Raw genomic sequence first — 17,357 nt, 5'->3', positions numbered from 1 at the left:
TTAGGTGCTGGGCCCCTTACAGGACTTGTTGGGTGCAGGCCTGCAGCTGGGCAGCTTTGGCCTGCAGAGCCACGGTCGCTTCCGTAACGGCGGGAGAGTTCGGTTCAGCGAGATCTCCATTGAATGTCATCCTGTATGTGCGATACGCTTATCGCGGACTATTATCAAAATAAGATGGACGAATGTCTGTACTGTACGACGTAATCCCCTGCTCAATATGGGATCCAGAAATAACTGGAAACAACTTTTACAGTTTTACGGCAGAATATTACAAATCAATCGAAAGGGTAAAATTTTATTTACAAAAATGTGGAAATTTATTCGCTGCTCTTGGTAGTACTTGTTCTAAGTACCGTGCTACGGTAAAGTCATATCCCGCTGCCACACAGGGCGGTGCCAACTGCGTCATGTGTCGGAAGTTTGAAATTTGCTAACTCTAGAAATTAATGATTTCCTGAACGCAGTGCAGTGCAGTTTTTTAATATTCGCAGTGGGTTTACTTTAGTTTTGAGTGATTTTATAACTTTTGCTTCTTTGTACTTTGTAGGTACGACTACCATTAAAGATACTGTAAATAAATCATTGAATAACGTTGCTTGTTCGTTCCTGAAACATTTGTCCTGATCACCTAGATGCACATTCGTCATTCCAGAAGATTTCCAGCCAGAACCTCCTCGTTAGGCGAGTGGCGACGGACGAGCCTCTGCGTTTCGGAATTTGCTGATTTCCGCTGTCTTCGAATTCTCCTTGGAAAGCAACTAACATTTGAATCAGGATTGCGACGGTTTGCGACTCTCCAGGACAGCATTGTTGCGTTTGGCACTGATCAGTGATCACTGGCTGACTGATGCTGCAAAAATTGCGTTTCTCTGGCAGAACCGAGAACGAGATCCGTGGAATTGTCTAGCCATGGCCGTTTCTCAGTATTGTGAACCCCTGGAGCAAATCTGTAAGTTCGTGCACTTAGTACTGATGTATTAATGTCGTAGTCATGCGTAGTGCTGTACTGCGTAGGCTTGCTTTCTGAAAAGCCACGATGAACTGCTGTCAGCATGCTTTTATACGTCGTACGGTGTATAATATGGTTGGTACAAATTCAGAATCAGTGCTTTAACGGATTACACAGTAGCAGCGTACTCGTATGTTCGTACCATATTTATTGCAATTTCTTTGGCATTTTGCAGTTTGTAATGAGTGCCTGAAATGGACCACCGTGCCGTGCGTTTCGCATGCGGAACGCATTCCCGACACGATGGTGTTTCCCTATGCTATGGCGAGTTTGCCGTCTGTCTTGTATTTGGATATTCCTTCCGATGGCCAATCTGGTAAGAATAGGCCGAATATTAAATAGGCTTTTCCCTGAATTTAGTGGATTTTCATTTCCATTTTTTAAAGCAGTTCTTCCTGAATTTTGGGGATTCCAGTCATTCCACCCTGAATATTGAGGGATTTTCTTTTGAATTCTTCAGTGTTGGTTCATCCCGTTTATCTCTAAAAACCGTTAAATTTCCCATACACATTAAGAGCGGCTGGTGAAATTTTTTTTAACTAGACAGAACAGCTCGCATTAAGCAAAAAACCGACAAGCATGTTAAATTTTAGTGTATACAATTTTTTCTTCAGACAAAGCCGTTTTCGCCAAAGAACCCATTCGTTCGCAGACAGTTTTCGGCCCGTTCGTCAGTGCACTGAATGTCGATAAACCGGCTGATGCGGCGTTCGCCTGCGGAAGTGCATCGCAGGAAGGACTGCATTATTTTCACACGGAATCGAATCAGACGACCAACTGGATGAAATTCGTGAGATTTGCCAGGAATGCGACTGAGCAAAATTTGGCTGCGTTCGAGGTAAACGGTGGCTCTTTTGGGCTACGCAGTCCGAAAGGCAAAGTTCAATGTTGAAAAAAATCTGTGAATTCGATCTATGATCTAGCGAAACTTAATCTAATTAGCGAGACTACTAATTTAGTGGAAATCTTTAACGCTTACTTAGTTTTTATGTTTTGAGGCAATAGTAATTTGTTGTGTCAAACTATTTTTCACACCTTTCTGAAACAAATCTTTAAAAAAGTGAAAAGAATTTGATTGTTTTCCGAAACGTTTGTATAGTGCCCTACATAATCTCTAAAATTGTTCTTTTTGAGTGATTTGGCTGACTCTGTAGCTATGTACATTGGCAACTTGTTATGCATTGCTGACGAAATGATTTGCAGGTCCATGAAGATTCTCTCTTGTTGACACCCTCGGACGCTGTTTCGCCTACGCGTACGCACGTGATATTCATCAGCACGAAGGTTGTCCTACCCGGCGAGGAGCTGAAAGTCGCCTATTCCCTGGTCTACTCCCAGACCATCGCCTCCGCCGAACGGCAGAGTGCTCACCCGACCGAGCCTATGATGGCAGCGGAACCATGTGGACAAGAGAATAAAGATTCTTCCGCCACGGTTACCAAGCGTGTGAAACCGCGTTCGCAACTCGGTCCCATTCAGATCGGTTCGATCAAGGCCGTTAGGAAACTGCTCTCCATGCCTAGAAATACTGGGCCTAATCCTGTACAGCATGAACCGGGTCTGGGGACTGGTCAGAAATTGTCGACGAATTCTTCAGGCGCGGAAACCGTTAAAATCATTAAGTGTTCGGATCGGACGCACGAGGACTTAGGTACGATCAAGATCGGAGCAGGATTGCCGGTGATTCGAGCCATTTTTGACGACGGACTTGTTCTTCGTAGATAGGAGGGAGAAAAAGCGCAAAAAGCTCTGCGACAATCCATGGCCGGTTTTAAAGAATATGCCCAATTTTTTGCCACCGGATGAGGATGTCGTTGTGAATTCGCAGAATGATTTGGCGATTGCTATTGTGCGCGCGATAAGTCCCACGGATGCACCGGAAGTTGATGATGTCATTACAGATTCCTTCGATGCGGGTAACGACGATAAAAGAAGGATTTACGATGTTGTTTAATAATTTTTTAATATTTTTTTAGCTGGAGAATCTGCTACGATTCCAGTGTTTCCACTGGAGACAGATGATAGTTTTGGAATTACGTCTCCCGGCGTACCGGTCAAAGAAGACCACCCCGTTGACGAGTTAGATGTGATGGCAGAAATGCAGAGCTTAAAAACAAGAGCACATCTTGCATCGCGAAAGAAGGGTTTGTGCTTGGTGTGCGGCGAACGAGTGCAAGATCTGCCGGATCATCTGGATAAAACGCACACCGAAGAGGACGTTCAAGCCGTGAATGATGCGTGCTTCTTCTGCCATCAGAAGTTCCACACAAATAAACCACAAAGATCATTGGCCACACACTTGAGCATCGTACGCATCATTTATGCTGCTTTTGTAATGTACCGAAGCAACGCAAATGACCTCTTTGTCCATGAAAACAGGACTTTCGACGGTCACGCAGTAATAATTTTGAGCAACTATATCGAAAAATTTTAAAACTGTATTTGCTGAACGCAAAAAAGTTTAAATGAAAAATGAAATTTTATGTAAAAATATATGATTGTATTTTGAAAAAGCTTTTTTAAAAGACTGAGTTTACAGTTTTTTCAATTTGCTTTCCCGCTTCGCTTCGGTCTTTTAGTTAATCTGTATATTAGTGCACTTTTCGATTTCAGGTTATTTGAACGGTGTTTCTGTAGCCGTGATCCTTGCAGGTGCATCCCGCCAAAGCAACCGTGCCGGATGAAGCCACAGGAGCCGCTGCACTGGAGTTTATGCAGCGCACCGGGTTTTTGAATTACAAGTGTGCCGAATGCGTCTTTATTTTCCCCACGAAACCGTTGCTGGATTTGCACATGTTCACGCATAATTCCGCGCTAGTCGACCGGCCGGAGCGGAAGTGCCCGGGATGCCCCTTTGTTGGGGAAACGTTCGCCGGTCTGGTCAAGCATACCGTGCAGCATCGCGCTAAGAGGAAAGGCGGAAAAATTCCCTGTCCGTTGTGCGGAGTCGGGGTCGTCGGCAGTCCCCGCGGACACATGGAGAAACATCATCCCGAAGCCTTGGATATGATTGTGGAAAAATGGAAATTAGAGTGTCCGGAATGTCGAAAAAAGTTTGATCAATCCGGGGCACTCGGCCAGCATGTGCACGAGCGGCACAAAGGATGGCAGTGTGTGTACTGTGGATACAGCGACTGGAAGGGATGGCAGGGCTTCCACGAGCATATCGCGACGCACATGGAAGAGAAAGCACTTCCCTGCCTGCTGTGTGATCTGTCGTTTAAGGAATACTGGAAACTGTGCGTTCATATCCGGGATTGTCACGGCGCGGATGCCACCGAGTATGCCGACACAGTGGCGGGGAATGACGCTATCCCGACTCCAAAAAGTGTCCCTCCTGAGCTGGTGGAACGCGCCATCGAGCTGATGCGGGAGACGGAGGTGTTCTACTGCAGTTGCCGTGAATGTCGCCGGTCATTCGTTAGTTTCGATGTGCTCGATCTGCACCAGCTGCAGCACGAACCGCCGGGCAGTTGGGACGGCGATCCGCGGCGGCAGTGTCCGGCTTGTGCGTTTCACGCGGGAAGCTGTGCCGAACTGGTGCAGCACACGGCGCAGCACCGGTTGAACCGGTTTGATGCGCATCCGTGTTTGATCTGCGGGGAGACGGTGAAGCGGATGCGCGGTCATGTGGCCGAGAAGCATCCCGCCGAGATGCAACGGATTACGGAGAACTGGGAGTTTCAGTGTCCGGACTGCGATTACAAGTTCAAAAACCGCGGAACCATGGAGATCCACATTAAGTCGCTGCATAAAGGCTTCCAGTGTTGGTACTGCGCCAAAGTGTTCTACAACTCGAAACAAATCGGGAGTCATGTTATGGTGCACAGCGTTAACGGCCGATACCCGTGTCCAGCGTGTGAGAAGGTATTTCCGAGATATCCGCTGTTCAACAATCATTATCGGAAGTGTCATGATGCCACGCGAACGAAGAAGTGTAGTTTGTGCCCGATGGTGTTTTGTGGTGAGGACGATTTGGACGACCATATGACGACGTGCCACGATGCTGCCGTCGACAAAACGGGAACCAAGACGAAGAAGCCGGCCGCCGGCAAAACGGCAGCCAAGACGGAGAAGCCGGGAACGACGTCGACAAGCCTGTGTGATGTGTGTGGGGAGCGATTCAAAAACTACTTCAACATGTATTACCATAAAATCACCGTGCATTTGGGGAGAAATCCCAATTTGAAGCAGAAGCCGAAAGTGCGGACACAGTGCGATGAATGTCAGCAGCTGTTTGCTAGTGCACTCACCTTGATGACACATAAAAAGTGGGTGCATCTCGGTGTCTGCAGGGAGAAGGATAGGAAGATGAGGCTGCGTGCGGAAAGGAAGGCGGCCGGCATCCCGAATCCGCGCTATGTGAAACCGCGGGATCGGATAGCCTACGAGGATTTTAAGCACAAATGTGAGGAATGCCGGCTGGGATATGCGTGGGCGATTTCGCTGCTCAAACACAACGAATCGCGACATCCCGAGAAGATTATTCAGCAGACGAGCATCAGTCAATGATTATCCTGTGAAACCACTCATTTCCGTTAGCGCACTCCCGTGGAATGGTACGGTAATTATGTGGTGAGTGATATAACTTGATCTTTCCTGATTACTACTTTGGCGCGTTGTTGTTAAGTTTTATGTTTCTTTATTTGTTTACTATTTTAGCTGTGATTCAGTGGATCGCCGAATAAAATAAGATTCCCAAGCACGAGATTTCGGAGCATAAAATGTGCTCGATGAACAGGCTGTTGATACTTTCTGTAGTATACGATAGATTCGAAACAGTAACGCAATTACATACAATAATAGTATTCCATCAAAATGTTGTCTGACAGAACTTCGCCAATATGTACGTCATGAGCAACAGCCTGTGTACTATATAAAAGAAAAACAGCCATTATACTCGTGCAAGAACGGAATGTAAAACAATGTAAAACATTTTCAAAATTCAAACACATCTGCAATTAAACACAGGAAGACGATACAGGAAAACTAGCGCTGCTCGCCGCAGTTGCATCGCTCTCCATGTGTTTCTTCCGTTGATGCTGCTGCAGATTGCCCAGCTGCAACCAGCCTAACCGGCATTCCTCGCATTTATACGGGAACTCTTCGTAGCGCATCCTGCGTCGCGGGCACTTGTACTCGCTGACCACTCCCTTCCGGCGCATTTCCTCGCGTTCGGCTTTGCGCTTCTTCCGCACTTTATCCGTGTGAACCACCATTTTATGCTGTGCCAAATTGCTCGGTCTCTTAAACGTCTTTCCGCACAAATCACATTTAAAGGAATAGTCAGACCGGTGACTGTATTTATGCTGATCTAGGCCAGACTTAGAGCGGAACACCGAGCCACAGGTTTGACAAATATGGATCTCCTTGTGCGTTCTCGCGTGCTCCGCTAAGCTTTTGTAGTTTGTGGAGCTTTTCTGGCAGACTACGCAGGTCAAACCCGATCTGTGCTCCTGCCTTACATGCGCGTGCAACTGCAACTTCGACGGGAACTGTTGAGCACAAACTAGACATCCCAGTGATTGCAAACCTCTGTGCGCACACTAAAAAAGACAAGAAAACGTTGTATAAATCGCGTGCGGAAACACAGTGACCCCATTTCAGCACTGAAGGGTGCATAAAATTCCGCAGCACTTAGTATAACGACTTGAAAACATCTGGAATCCTTACATTTTTGTGGGTGGTGAGATGGACAGACGTCCGAAATCGTTTCTCGCACTGGTCGCAAGGCAGCGTCAGACTTTCTTCATACTTGAGATACTGCTCCTTGTGCGCATACTGAACATGCAAGATCATATTCTCCACAAACTCTCCGCACAACCGACATCGTTTTCGATCGTTCACCTTCGCTCCATGCCGACCGACGTGTTTCAGCAACTCCCTCGCATTCTCGGCCCGGAAGTTGCATGCAGGACAGACAACATCGCCTTGATAGTCATCCGGCACGTTGTGACCAAGTTGGTGCAGATCGCACAAGGTCTCCGTGCAAAATCGCAGCCCGCAACTCTGCATGCCGCAACTGTACATAAAACACATCTCATGCGCGTCATGGCTCTGCGCCAGCACATCCATCGGAGCGGCCGTTTTGGAAGCCAAGCTCATGATGCTGGGGTCAGCAGTCGGGATAAAATGGATGATCTGCGAGGCTTTCACACCGTGATCGTTGACGTGCCGTAATAAATTGGACAGCTGGCTGAATGACCGCTCGCATGCTGGACATTGCCGAGCGCCGGCAGCCTCACCGGTTGCATCAGTATGTTGCAGGTTATGCAGTTTCAGCAAGTTTTCATCCTTAAAATGCAAAGAACACTCCCAACACACGAACCGGTAAACGTAACTGAAGTAGCGTCGGCGTCTATCATGCTCATAATTGTCAAGAACAAGCGGTTTCGGATGCGTATTGAGGGTGTCTGCAACGTTCAACTGACCCACCCCAACAGCATCGACATCCTTGTGAACGGCCAAGGGATGCGCGTCATCGGCGTAATCTTTCCCCGCCTGTTGCGCTATCACTCGCATAACTTCGATATACTCTCGCTCGTAATCATCGGCGGTATCCTCGTTAAAACGATCCAGCACGTTGGGAAAATCGTCCAAATGAGTCTGGACAAACCTCTGCAGACTGCTGCAGGAAAACTTGGCCTTCTTCGCTGCACCATCATCAGCCAGGTACGCCTGCCACGCTGCTGTCCACGCGGCGCGGCGTTCACGTCGCGAGGAATACTGGAAGGGATTAATCGCGGCTACCGCCTTCAATCGGCGCATTCTTTCCGACCTGGTGTCGAGGCGTTCGACCCTCCTCAATGCCGCTAGCTGGTTCATCAGGCCAACATACTCTTCCGGCATCGAAACGCCGCGGCGTTGTGCCGCTTGGAACTTCCGAAGACGGTCCTTTACGGAACGCTGCAGCATGGGTCCATCCAGCGTCGGCATCCCGGGCGACGCCTGGTCCGTCGACAGCATGTTTACAACCGTGCAATATGCCTGCAACCGCTGCTCTCCAGCCGGATACTGGAATGGATTAACCGCAATCACGGCTCGAATTTGTTTATTCCGGGCCTCCAGGAAAGCAGGACCGGGGAGACGGATTGGCTCATTCCCTGTCGATGAATCTGCAAACGCCAAACAGTTACTATCTGTACAAGTCACGCTCGACAACCATTATATACTACCCGCTTGATATCTGTTTAACGCTTACGCATGATCAGAAAATTTACTGACCATTCGTTACCAACACCGTCTCCGTGGCTTTGCATACAACACTTCCAGTTTTCTTCCGGCAACGGCGTGAAGACGGCGCTTTTTCTTTCGTGCCACGTTTTGTGTTTTGCTCTGTAAACAAGCATACCGAAGATGACCGTACGCTCAAAATTGTTCGCTTATTTCTTGTACATTTTCAAACCGTTCGCACTTTTTGTCGTAGTATTATCCGAAGTCAAATTAGTTTCGCTGTCGCATTCGGAATCAAAAAAAGATGAACCTAAAAGCAGCGTAAGTTTTAATTACGTTTCTTTTATCCACACTCAGATTAATTTCATCCAAAAGCATTTTGGGCAGTTTTCCACAGTGACTAATGGCACCATACCGCTGTCATCCGCTAAACAGAAATCTTCATCGTTGTCGTCGGATAAATTCTGATATCGGTCTGATAAGTCGTCGGCTGCACTGGCGCGTACGACATTGCGTCCACGAAGGGAATAAACACGCGAAAAGGGCGTCTGTTTCGACGAAACACCGGCTGATTCTTCCTCTTCACTCTTCCGTTTTCCCCGATGGACCGCCTTCTCCGATAACGCGTCAGTTGCAACTGAGCAGAAGTTGGACGGAAATGGGTATTCTGGTGAGTCTTCGCGCTGACAACGGCGCAGCGCAGGCGGCGGTGCGACGAGGCATGAGAATCCCGTTAGCATCTGTTCTTGTGACTGCACTGGCACCGATGGTTGGAATTGCGGTAAGAAATCTGTCCGGTTATAATGTGGTGAAAAAGACCGTGCATCAACGGAGAAGCAAACAACAGGAACGTCCCCTTCCACGTTGTCAACTTCGGCATCATAATCCTCGCGCTTGACCAGGCAGGAATCATCACCCGCAACAGTCCCGCTTCTGACGCGCTCTGAATCCAAGAAAGGTCACATGAAGATACAATGAAGCAATGGAAAAAAATTTATTTCTCAATACGTACAAGGCGAGCTTCGCTCAGCGAATCAAATGAAGAATTTGTCCCAATTAACATGGGAAGGGACTGTGCACAATACACTCATAGCATTATCACGCATAATTTTCAAACGAAGCAATTATCTGACCCCTCAGCCCCATTACGCAACGGGCAGGCGAAGCAAATAACGTAAGGACAAGTCCAGCGCGAAATGAGAAATACAGGCACAGAGATCGACACGTCCACACGACTTACCCACAGACACTGCTGTAGTGTTGTCCACGTTGTTGTGGCGGCTTTCCTTGTGGTCAGATTGAGGCAGTGCCAGTGTGAGTTCTTCTCCCGGAAGGATGACCTTGACGGCGACGAAGTATACCTTGTGTTGACGGATGAAGACGCGGAGGTTGTGCTGGCCGTGGTCAGCCGTCCTGACCAACTTCATCCAGTTGCACCAACGATCGTTCTCCACACTGAACGTCGCACACTGCCCGTCGCCCGAAGAAAAGGTCCGCGAATGCGCTGCACCCGGACTACACAGCGGGCCGATAAACGGCCCGAACACCGTCTGCGGGCGGATGGCCGTGCGCGCCACGACCGAGGAGACTAACAACGAGAAATACGATGTTAAGCACTTAATTTTACCAATTATCCCCTAGCCAAACTCCATTAAGGGAGAAATCTTACCAAGCTATCGGAAAATTTTTTTGGTTCATTAAGAAAATTTTCTAGTTTTTTTGTTTGATTTTATCATTTTTAGAGATAAAAGTACCAATGTCGTGTGAGAGGCTCTGTGCAAACGTATACTGAAGGCAGAACATCAACTACAATCACATGTAAATTCTGGACTGAATTACCTGTGATGTTCTCCGGAGACTGGCAAACATTTTGGTGTGGGTTGTCGTTATGGAAAGCCAGCACATCAGGCAAACTAGCAAAGGCCAGCGGAAGACTGTATCCGTCCTGGACGAGCACTGCGTGCTGCCAACAGGGCTCCCGCAGGAAACACTGACACGCGTCGCAATCTACAGGATAATCAAAAATGACAACCAACAAGATTCAAGCATGCAACCAGCGTCAGCACATGACATGAGCTATTTACATAAGCATGCAGAATTCAGATGTCTCATACATCTGCAGTCGTAGTTTATTCAGTAACTAATGTTTTAAGTCATGTCCGACTCAGTCCGAGTATCTACGAGTACTTTAACTTTAGCAATAGCTGAATAACAACATAATAACCAGAAATCACGTCAGAGAACGGACTATGAAGAAACTCACAAAGAGTGTCGTGAAAACTCTCTCCGTCGGGCAAGAGTGGCACTGCATTCGAACTGGCTTCCATAAAGCATACTTAATTATAGATTCAGGGGAATGCTAAATTAAGTGATATGAAACTTTCCTTAATAATAATAACAGAGCAACGACGGTGAACGACTGTTCTTATCGTTAATAAACAAATTCAAAAGACTACATTCACGGATGATTCACTTAACACCACACGTTCATTTTCTTTCAGCTACTTCCGCACCCGGGAGGTGGCGCGTGCAGGGTATCGCAGTCTGGAAAGAAGCGGAAGTGCCAGTAAGTTTTTTGTTCGCATAGTTAACAGATGTAAAACATCTGTTGCAATTCTTTAACAAATCTACAGCGTCGTTATTACAAAAACAATATGCAACCATTTTAAATACTCTACACAAAAAAACCGGAATAAAAACTCTGCGAAAATTTCTTCCGCTGATGCCGCTACACGTAAAACCGATCGGGTCGGCATTCGTCGCATTTGTGCGGGAACTCTTCGTAGTTCGTACCGCATCCTCTGCTGCGGATACCTTTACTCGCTGACCACTCCCGCCCGGCGCAATTACTCCCGTTCCGTTTGGCTCTCCGTTTCTTCCGCACTTCATCCGGTCGTTTTATTTCTTGGCAGACTTGCACGTGTCTTGGAGGTCTTTCCGCACAAATCATAATTGAAAGCTCATTGAGAAAGGTGACTAGCTATATAACTATACGTAATAATGCTGCTTTAGCTTGAAATTGCAGGTCAACACCGCGTCACCGCGCCTCCGGTATCCCAAATATTTGCATATATGGACCTCCTGGTGTGTATTCGGGTGCACAGTGCATACGTATAAGCATCAAGCATGAATGATTTGTGCACGTTTTTCTGGCATACGACTGCAACCTGCTGTATGCTCTTTTTTGCTGTTTCTTGGGCAGTAATTGGACAACACATCCCATCTGCGACATCCCCTCTGAAACCGAAACAATTACGGCGTTCGGGTAGATTGATAAATTTTACGCACAATTTTTTTTGTTTGTTAAACAGTTTCTGCCCTTCTGTGATTGCACCTGAGATGTATCTGTAATTTCAAGCTACTTGAGCATGGCGTATACAACGTGCAGAAGCAACGAATTTTTAACAGTACGTACAACGAATAACGTCACTTTATAAAAAGCTGAACAAATAACATATCAACCGATTTCGGAATTCGGAGAGAAAACAGTATTCGGATTTAGAAAATAAATCGCCAAAGTCGCCCAGTTGATAATTATTTATAAATCGTAAAATAATACTGTTAAATAAAGCATCACGACTGTTGCGCACTGTCTCCCGAATGTTGTGTTGCGTTATGCTTCTTCAGGGCAATTTCTCGCATAAATCCCAACTGACACATGTGGCATTTGTGTGGGAAATCCGCAAAGGCCATGCGATCCCGCGGCTTTTTGTACGTCTGCCAGTGCGTGTAAATCCCCAGTCTCTTCTTCTCCGCGCGGTCCTTTTCAAACTTCTCTTTAAAATCTCCAACATGCTTCCAGCGTTTGTGCCGATACAGGCAATAATCCGTGGAGCATACGATGCCACATTCATCGCACGTTAAGCGTGATTTGCGGGATTCCTCCAGAAATTTCTGCGAGACTTCTCCAGAAAGCAATATTTTATCCCATTCCGCTTGGCTCTTTCCAAAGTAATGCACATTCCGTTTGTGATTATAGAGTGAATTATGACATTTTAGCACTTTCCCGCATTCCGGGCATTCGTAGCCGCCCGCAGGTGTTTTATTAAAGGTTACCCGGGGACGTTTTCTTTTCTTCTCTTTCTTGACTTTGCGGACTCTTTTCTGAGCACCATTAGCGTTTTTCATATGCTCAACCCGTTTTCCACCCGCAGACGTTTTCATATGGGATACCGGTGGTCGCTTTCTTTTTTCCCTATCTTGGATTTGTTGACCTTTGTCTGGACATCATGAACGCTTTCCATATGCTCCGCCAATTGTTTCTTGCCGCGGCAGACATCCTGACAAATCTCGCACGTCTTCATCTGCATCACATCGTGGCGTTCACGATAATGCTGTCTTGCGAGAGAATAACTCCCGAATTTTTTATCACAGGACAGACAAGGATATTCGCCGTTGACACTGTGTTCCGGCCGGGCATGCAGTCCCAACTCTAGTAGACTGCGGAACAGTTTTGCGCAGTACAGACACTGAAATCCTCCCACATGCACGGTCTTGATGTGGAAGTTAAGATTATTCTCGCTTTTGAAGCGTTCTCCACATTCATCACACACAAACTCCCAGTTCTCCTCTAGGCGCTGCAGGATCTCTGGATGCTGGGTGCGGAAGTGCCTCTTAAGATACCGAAAGTGTCCTCCGCAAACGGCACACGGTTTCTTATCCGTCGGACTCAAACCGTGCTCTTTGCTGTGATGCATCAAGTCGGCAAAACAGGCAGCTTCAAAATCGCATGCCGGACAACGACGCTCTGGACGCTGGTCTAATTCTTTGCTATCCGAATAATGATGTATCTTATGGAGATCCCATAGCGCTTTGATGGGGAAATGCAGGTGACAGGAGTCACAATAATAAGAAAACATGGATGTCTCTTGTTTGTGTTCAATAAATTCTGTCAACGTAGCACTTTCCGGCGCAGCTGCTGTAGTGTAATCATTTCCAACCTAAATCAGAATTCTTTAAAAACGTTCCCACATTATTTATCATGACAATGACAATAGGACGTATGCTTCAAACTGAGAGTCACATACAGTTTCAGTATGTTCTTCAGTTAATTGGTTCAAAACATCACTGTGACTTTCCCGAACATGCACAACAAGTGCGTCATATTTTTTATAGGATATTCCACACCACTGGCACGGAAACAACCGGTCCACGCGATGCTGCTTCACATGCTTAATCAGTGCATTCATGGTGGGGCCTCGGAATCCGCAGTACAAGCAGCGGGTGCGTTGGTGGCTCTTGTTCATATGAACCTTTAACCGGACCATATCGATAAAGGTTTGCGAGCACTCGGAGCATTCAAACGACCATTTCTCCTGCAATATCTGCCGCACTTCAGGATGCTGCGCGTCTGCATGCCTGATTAGGCTATCGACAAGCATGCCGCACAGAATACACTGATGTTGCTTCCCAAGGGTCCGCGAATGCTGCCCGGTGTGTTCAAGCAGCTCGGCAAACGTCGGCCCAGTAAACGTACAGCCTGGACACTTCCTCTCCGGTTGTTCTTCATGCCGGCTTCCATCAGTATCATGTGCGAAAGCGTGGATATTTAGCAGCGCTTCACTTGTGAACACTTTACGGCAGTCAGCGCAGCGGTAATGCAAGCATCCCGTTCTCTGGATATAATCCAGAGCAGCTAGTCGAGCAGTTTCGTCGAGCGGCGGAACGCGACGGTGAGCCTTTAAGGTAGAAATAGGGAACATCACAATCCGTTGGAAGTGACCTCATTCAGAGGAACAATTCATTTCTGCATAAAGGTATGGTGAAATACATAACAAATATTGTACAAAATCGATCATTCTATCTTGAAAAATATAAGTAATTAAATGTGACCATAAAGTATCGAGTTTAATTCGTAGCTGAAGGTCGTAGAATTAAATATCATAACTTTATTTTTTATGCTGATCAGATGGACAAGAATTATCGTTCGGTTTGTCCAAAGACACGCGAGTTAGTGAGCGAGTTACCATTTTCAGATGCACTCCAAACCCTTTGTGGCTTTGAAATTTTCTATGACACAGGAAGCAGGCGTCATCCACTGCACGGACATCCTCCTCCGTATGCGTTGTGTTGAGATGTGATACCAAGTATTTGAAATATCGACCGCAAACCAAACATTTTCCTTTTTTCCTAGATTGAAGATGTTTCTTGGTTTTCAAACTATCTTGGTTCCAGTCCACAGTTTCACCGGAGTCGGCTTCAAGGCTAACTGTCAACGGCAAATCCGAACCATCGTCCAGATGCCGCACACACATTTCTGACAGCGCGTCATCTGCGAGAAAACCAGTTAAACAACGAACGTACGCACAACCAAATGAAAAATTGCATACAAGGATGTAAAGCTTTACCATTGTCGAGGTTGCTGACCGGTGAGGCAGTCGCTGTTCGACCCAAAAACGCTGCGTTCTCCGTATCGAAGACAGTACACTCGCTCGCTTCAGTTGCTTCAACGTTGGCCTGGACCAAGCATTCCTCATCCCGAGAAAGGCAATCTGGCATTAAAAATACAACAGTGGAAGATCTTTTTCTTATTTTATTTTCTATATTAACCACAGCTTATTGCCTATATTCCAAACCAGAAAAATTATATATACGAAACGCAATAAAAAAAATTACCGTTGAGAATCTCTGAATCGGAAACACCCTTGTCGTCAGGACATTCGCTAGAACCGTCGTATGTCCTGCAGGGGACGACGGGAGTAAAATCCATTGCAAAGTCACGGTTAGCTGTGGAACTAACGTCAAAATTGATGAAATCGGAGGCGAGATTGTCCATCAAAGTGATGTCGGCCGGCAGTCCACTGGAAATGACTGCACCGGCAGCATTAGTGGCGTGGGTGTTGTTTTCGGTCGCCGTGTTGCCCTGATAGCCACGCCCGATGCGGCTGGTATAATCCCACGAGTAAGCCGATCTTCAGTTCCTCGTTCAGGCAGAATGCGGCGGATTGTCACAAAGATCACCAATCCCAAACGCAACGCGCCATTCGAAGATTGCCAGAACGGAACAGACTGCGGTACCTGACACAGCGGGAAACGTGTTAAAAACGGACAGGTAAGGACGGACGAGTCAAGATCTTATAAAATTTTCGCAGTTTTATCTCCGATGTTCCTGAATAAGCTCATAAATTTAGCTGATGGGTTCAAGTTGATTTCAGCTTAAGATTATAATGAGAAATTTGTCTGAGTACTGTGCCTGGAAAAATCACTCTAAACCACAGAGCTTCAATTTCATACAGCGCCGCAAAACATTTTAATTTTTAGAAATTAGGAAAATAACAGGCTTGACGCACGCTTCACCGCCTCAAGACGACAGTCGCAAGTTACAAAACAAAAAATCTACAAACAGCAAATCTTTAAAAGTTAGATGTCGCAAAGCAAAATTCTGTTACGTTATTTACTTTAAAAATTAATTACAGTATTTCGAACAAGAATATTGCCAGTGCTTACCTCAAAGACGGCGAGATTGCATTCTTGTGGATTGTTGGCGAATCTGACGTGTTTCATCCAGTTGGAGGTTCGATCGGAATCCAGCTGGAAGTAACGCAACTCCTCGTTCTCCGCATTCCCGCAAGCAAAGGCACACTCAGCGGGCTTAATGCTGGTCACCGATCCCATCAAGGGACCGAAGATTGTCAGCGCGGGAATGATTTCCCTGGCGAAGACGGCCTTCTCTGCAAAGCAACGCAACATGAACACATCCACACTGCAGACGTCTTTTCTGCTGTCTCCGCAACAGCAACACGACAACTGCCATGCACCCACCAGAATCATCGTCAACTGCAGCGTGTAGATACAGTGACTCGGGAAGACTGGCCACGGAATAGGGAATGACGAGCTTGTCGGGAGTGATACGCGCGTGTGTATAACACGGCCGTGGCGTGTGCGTTTGGCATTCTTCGCAGACTAGCAAGTAGCACACATTGAGCAGTTGGCCGGGGCACTGTGCTAAAACAGGACAAGATTTCGAAACAGCTTACATATTTGCCGAACTTGTTCGCACCGTCCAGGCGAGCGCATTGCGAACAAAGGGTCCTCTAAAGAAATTACGGTGATTTGTCGCAACGATGGCATACGTTAATGAGAAATCACGAGGTACCAAGAAAAATGAAAGTAATGTTTCGCTGACTGGAAGAAGGTTCCCCGCGGCACACATACCAATGATACTACCCCGAATTATTTTCATAAGAAATTCCTCATTTTTCAGACAAAACTGTGCAGTATACTGAGTACAGGGCCTATAGGCCGTAAAAGGCACCTTCCCAGTTGTTCTGGGACAAATAAGAAACGAAAATCAAATGAACGGGAATTTTCAAACATCTGTAAGATAAAGCTGAATCACGCTGCCATACGGGGTGGTGGCAGCTGCGACATGTCTTTGATAGTTTGTTGTCAACAAGCCGGGCATTGTTCCAGGCTCCAGCCGCGAGATCGACGGATCGTATAGCGTCAGTACGAGCCTCTGAGGGTTTCCGCTGCACTTACTTAGTTAGCTGCTAAATGTTGACCTCTGGATTTGACATACTGTACTGACGTTGATCGGGTAGATTGGAATTAATTTTTTCCGGGTTATGAATTTTAGGCACACAATTTTTTTGTAAAGTTTCTTTCCTTCTGTCTTCTGCGCTTGCACCGGAGATGTAATGCAACTTACTTGAGCATGCCACACACCACTTGTTGGAAGCAACGAATTTTACCTGGCCGGACAATGAACGACGTTCAGCATTATAAAAATCTCTACAATTAACACATCAACCGATCTTGGATTCAGAATAAAAGAAATCAGCCGCCTAAATCGCCTGTTTCATAATGTACAAATAGCCCAATACTGCAGAACCCAAACATCAGGACTGCTGTGCATAATATCCCAGATGCTGTGTTGCATTGTGCTTCTTCAGGGCAATTTCTCGCATAAATCCCAACTGACACAAGTGGCACTGGTGTGGGAAATCGGCGAAGGCCATGCGATCGCGCGGCTTCTTGTACGTCTTCCAGTGCGTGTAAATTCCCAGTCGCTTCTTCTCTGCGCGGTCCTTTTCAAACTTCTCTTTGTAATCCCCAACATGTTTCCAGCGTTTGTGCCGATACAGACTGTGAATGGTGGAACACAAAATTCCACATTCATCACATGTTAACCGTGATTTCTCCGGGATTTCCCCAGAAAGTAGTGTTTCATTCC

General features: G+C 46.6%; 4 protein-coding genes across 7 annotated transcripts; 1 reads left to right on the top strand and 3 right to left on the bottom strand.

Annotated features, from left to right (window-relative positions):
* Positions 1 to 475: 475 nt before the first annotated feature.
* On the top strand, positions 476 to 5,880 carry LOC129585598 (zinc finger protein 26-like). Of its 3 annotated transcripts, none has more exons than XM_055478343.1 (8): positions 476 to 547; positions 633 to 949; positions 1,185 to 1,325; positions 1,624 to 1,847; positions 2,213 to 2,660; positions 2,731 to 2,925; positions 2,986 to 3,317; positions 3,662 to 5,880. In XM_055478343.1, exons 2-8 carry the CDS (start codon positions 910 to 912, stop codon positions 5,519 to 5,521), a joined length of 3,240 nt encoding a protein of 1,079 aa, XP_055334318.1. In that variant the 5' UTR covers positions 476 to 547; positions 633 to 909; the 3' UTR covers positions 5,522 to 5,880. The 3 variants fall into 3 exon arrangements, 2 of the variants coding, with proteins under 2 accessions (XP_055334318.1, XP_055334317.1); XR_008690044.1 differs by having other exon boundaries at positions 482 to 949; positions 3,662 to 5,584; positions 5,672 to 5,880; XM_055478342.1 differs by having other exon boundaries at positions 482 to 949.
* Positions 5,642 to 10,606, bottom strand: LOC129585597 (uncharacterized). Its single transcript, XM_055478341.1, has 8 exons — positions 10,446 to 10,606; positions 10,022 to 10,189; positions 9,423 to 9,770; positions 8,598 to 9,125; positions 8,424 to 8,492; positions 8,234 to 8,344; positions 6,683 to 8,124; positions 5,642 to 6,555 (listed from the first exon to the last, which is right to left on the bottom strand). The coding sequence occupies exons 1-8, from the start codon at positions 10,507 to 10,509 to the stop codon at positions 5,971 to 5,973; spliced, it is 3,315 nt and encodes a 1,104-aa protein (XP_055334316.1). The 5' UTR covers positions 10,510 to 10,606; the 3' UTR covers positions 5,642 to 5,970.
* A 999-nt stretch (positions 10,607 to 11,605) lies between these two features.
* On the bottom strand, positions 11,606 to 12,344 carry LOC129585603 (zinc finger protein 626-like). Its single transcript, XM_055478350.1, has one exon. The coding sequence runs from the start codon at positions 12,308 to 12,310 to the stop codon at positions 11,756 to 11,758; it is 555 nt and encodes a 184-aa protein (XP_055334325.1). The 5' UTR covers positions 12,311 to 12,344; the 3' UTR covers positions 11,606 to 11,755.
* On the bottom strand, positions 12,343 to 16,452 carry LOC129585602 (zinc finger protein 26-like). 2 transcript variants are annotated; one of them, XM_055478347.1, is made up of 8 exons: positions 16,159 to 16,452; positions 15,944 to 16,084; positions 15,629 to 15,852; positions 14,798 to 15,199; positions 14,530 to 14,673; positions 14,149 to 14,453; positions 13,210 to 13,860; positions 12,343 to 13,122 (listed from the first exon to the last, which is right to left on the bottom strand). In XM_055478347.1, exons 4-8 carry the CDS (start codon positions 14,955 to 14,957, stop codon positions 12,343 to 12,345), a joined length of 2,040 nt encoding a protein of 679 aa, XP_055334322.1. In that variant the 5' UTR covers positions 14,958 to 15,199; positions 15,629 to 15,852; positions 15,944 to 16,084; positions 16,159 to 16,452. The 2 variants fall into 2 exon arrangements, with proteins under 2 accessions (XP_055334322.1, XP_055334324.1); XM_055478349.1 differs by having other exon boundaries at positions 14,798 to 15,190.
* Between the last annotated feature and the right edge of the window lie 905 nt (positions 16,453 to 17,357).

Source organism: Paramacrobiotus metropolitanus, unplaced genomic scaffold (assembly GCF_019649055.1).
Source record: "Paramacrobiotus metropolitanus isolate TYO unplaced genomic scaffold, Prichtersi_v1.0 Parri_scaffold0000017, whole genome shotgun sequence".
Lineage (NCBI taxonomy): Eukaryota > Metazoa > Tardigrada > Eutardigrada > Parachela > Macrobiotidae > Paramacrobiotus > Paramacrobiotus metropolitanus.
This window is presented reverse-complemented; position numbering and strand designations above follow the sequence as displayed.

Coding starts and splice junctions, on each gene's coding strand:
- LOC129585597 (XM_055478341.1), bottom strand. CDS start 10,509: ATGGAAGCCAGTTCGAATGCAGTGCCACTCTTGCCCGACGGAGAGAGT. Junction 9,771..10,021: donor GTCTCCGGAGAACATCACAG/GTAATTCAGTCC, acceptor TCTCGTTGTTAG/TCTCCTCGGTCGTGGCGCGC. Junction 9,126..9,422: donor CACTACAGCAGTGTCTGTGG/GTAAGTCGTGTG, acceptor TCTTGGATTCAG/AGCGCGTCAGAAGCGGGACT.
- LOC129585603 (XM_055478350.1), bottom strand. CDS start 12,310: ATGAAAAACGCTAATGGTGCTCAGAAAAGAGTCCGCAAAGTCAAGAAA.
- LOC129585602 (XM_055478347.1), bottom strand. CDS start 14,957: ATGGACAATCTCGCCTCCGATTTCATCAATTTTGACGTTAGTTCCACA. Junction 14,454..14,529: donor GGTCAGCAACCTCGACAATG/GTAAAGCTTTAC, acceptor GTTTTCTCGCAG/ATGACGCGCTGTCAGAAATG. Junction 13,861..14,148: donor TTGGAGTGCATCTGAAAATG/GTAACTCGCTCA, acceptor TCTACCTTAAAG/GCTCACCGTCGCGTTCCGCC.
- LOC129585598 (XM_055478343.1), top strand. CDS start 910: ATGGCCGTTTCTCAGTATTGTGAACCCCTGGAGCAAATCT. Junction 1,326..1,623: donor TCCTTCCGATGGCCAATCTG/GTAAGAATAGGC, acceptor TTTTTTCTTCAG/ACAAAGCCGTTTTCGCCAAA. Junction 2,661..2,730: donor TCGGACGCACGAGGACTTAG/GTACGATCAAGA, acceptor TGTTCTTCGTAG/ATAGGAGGGAGAAAAAGCGC.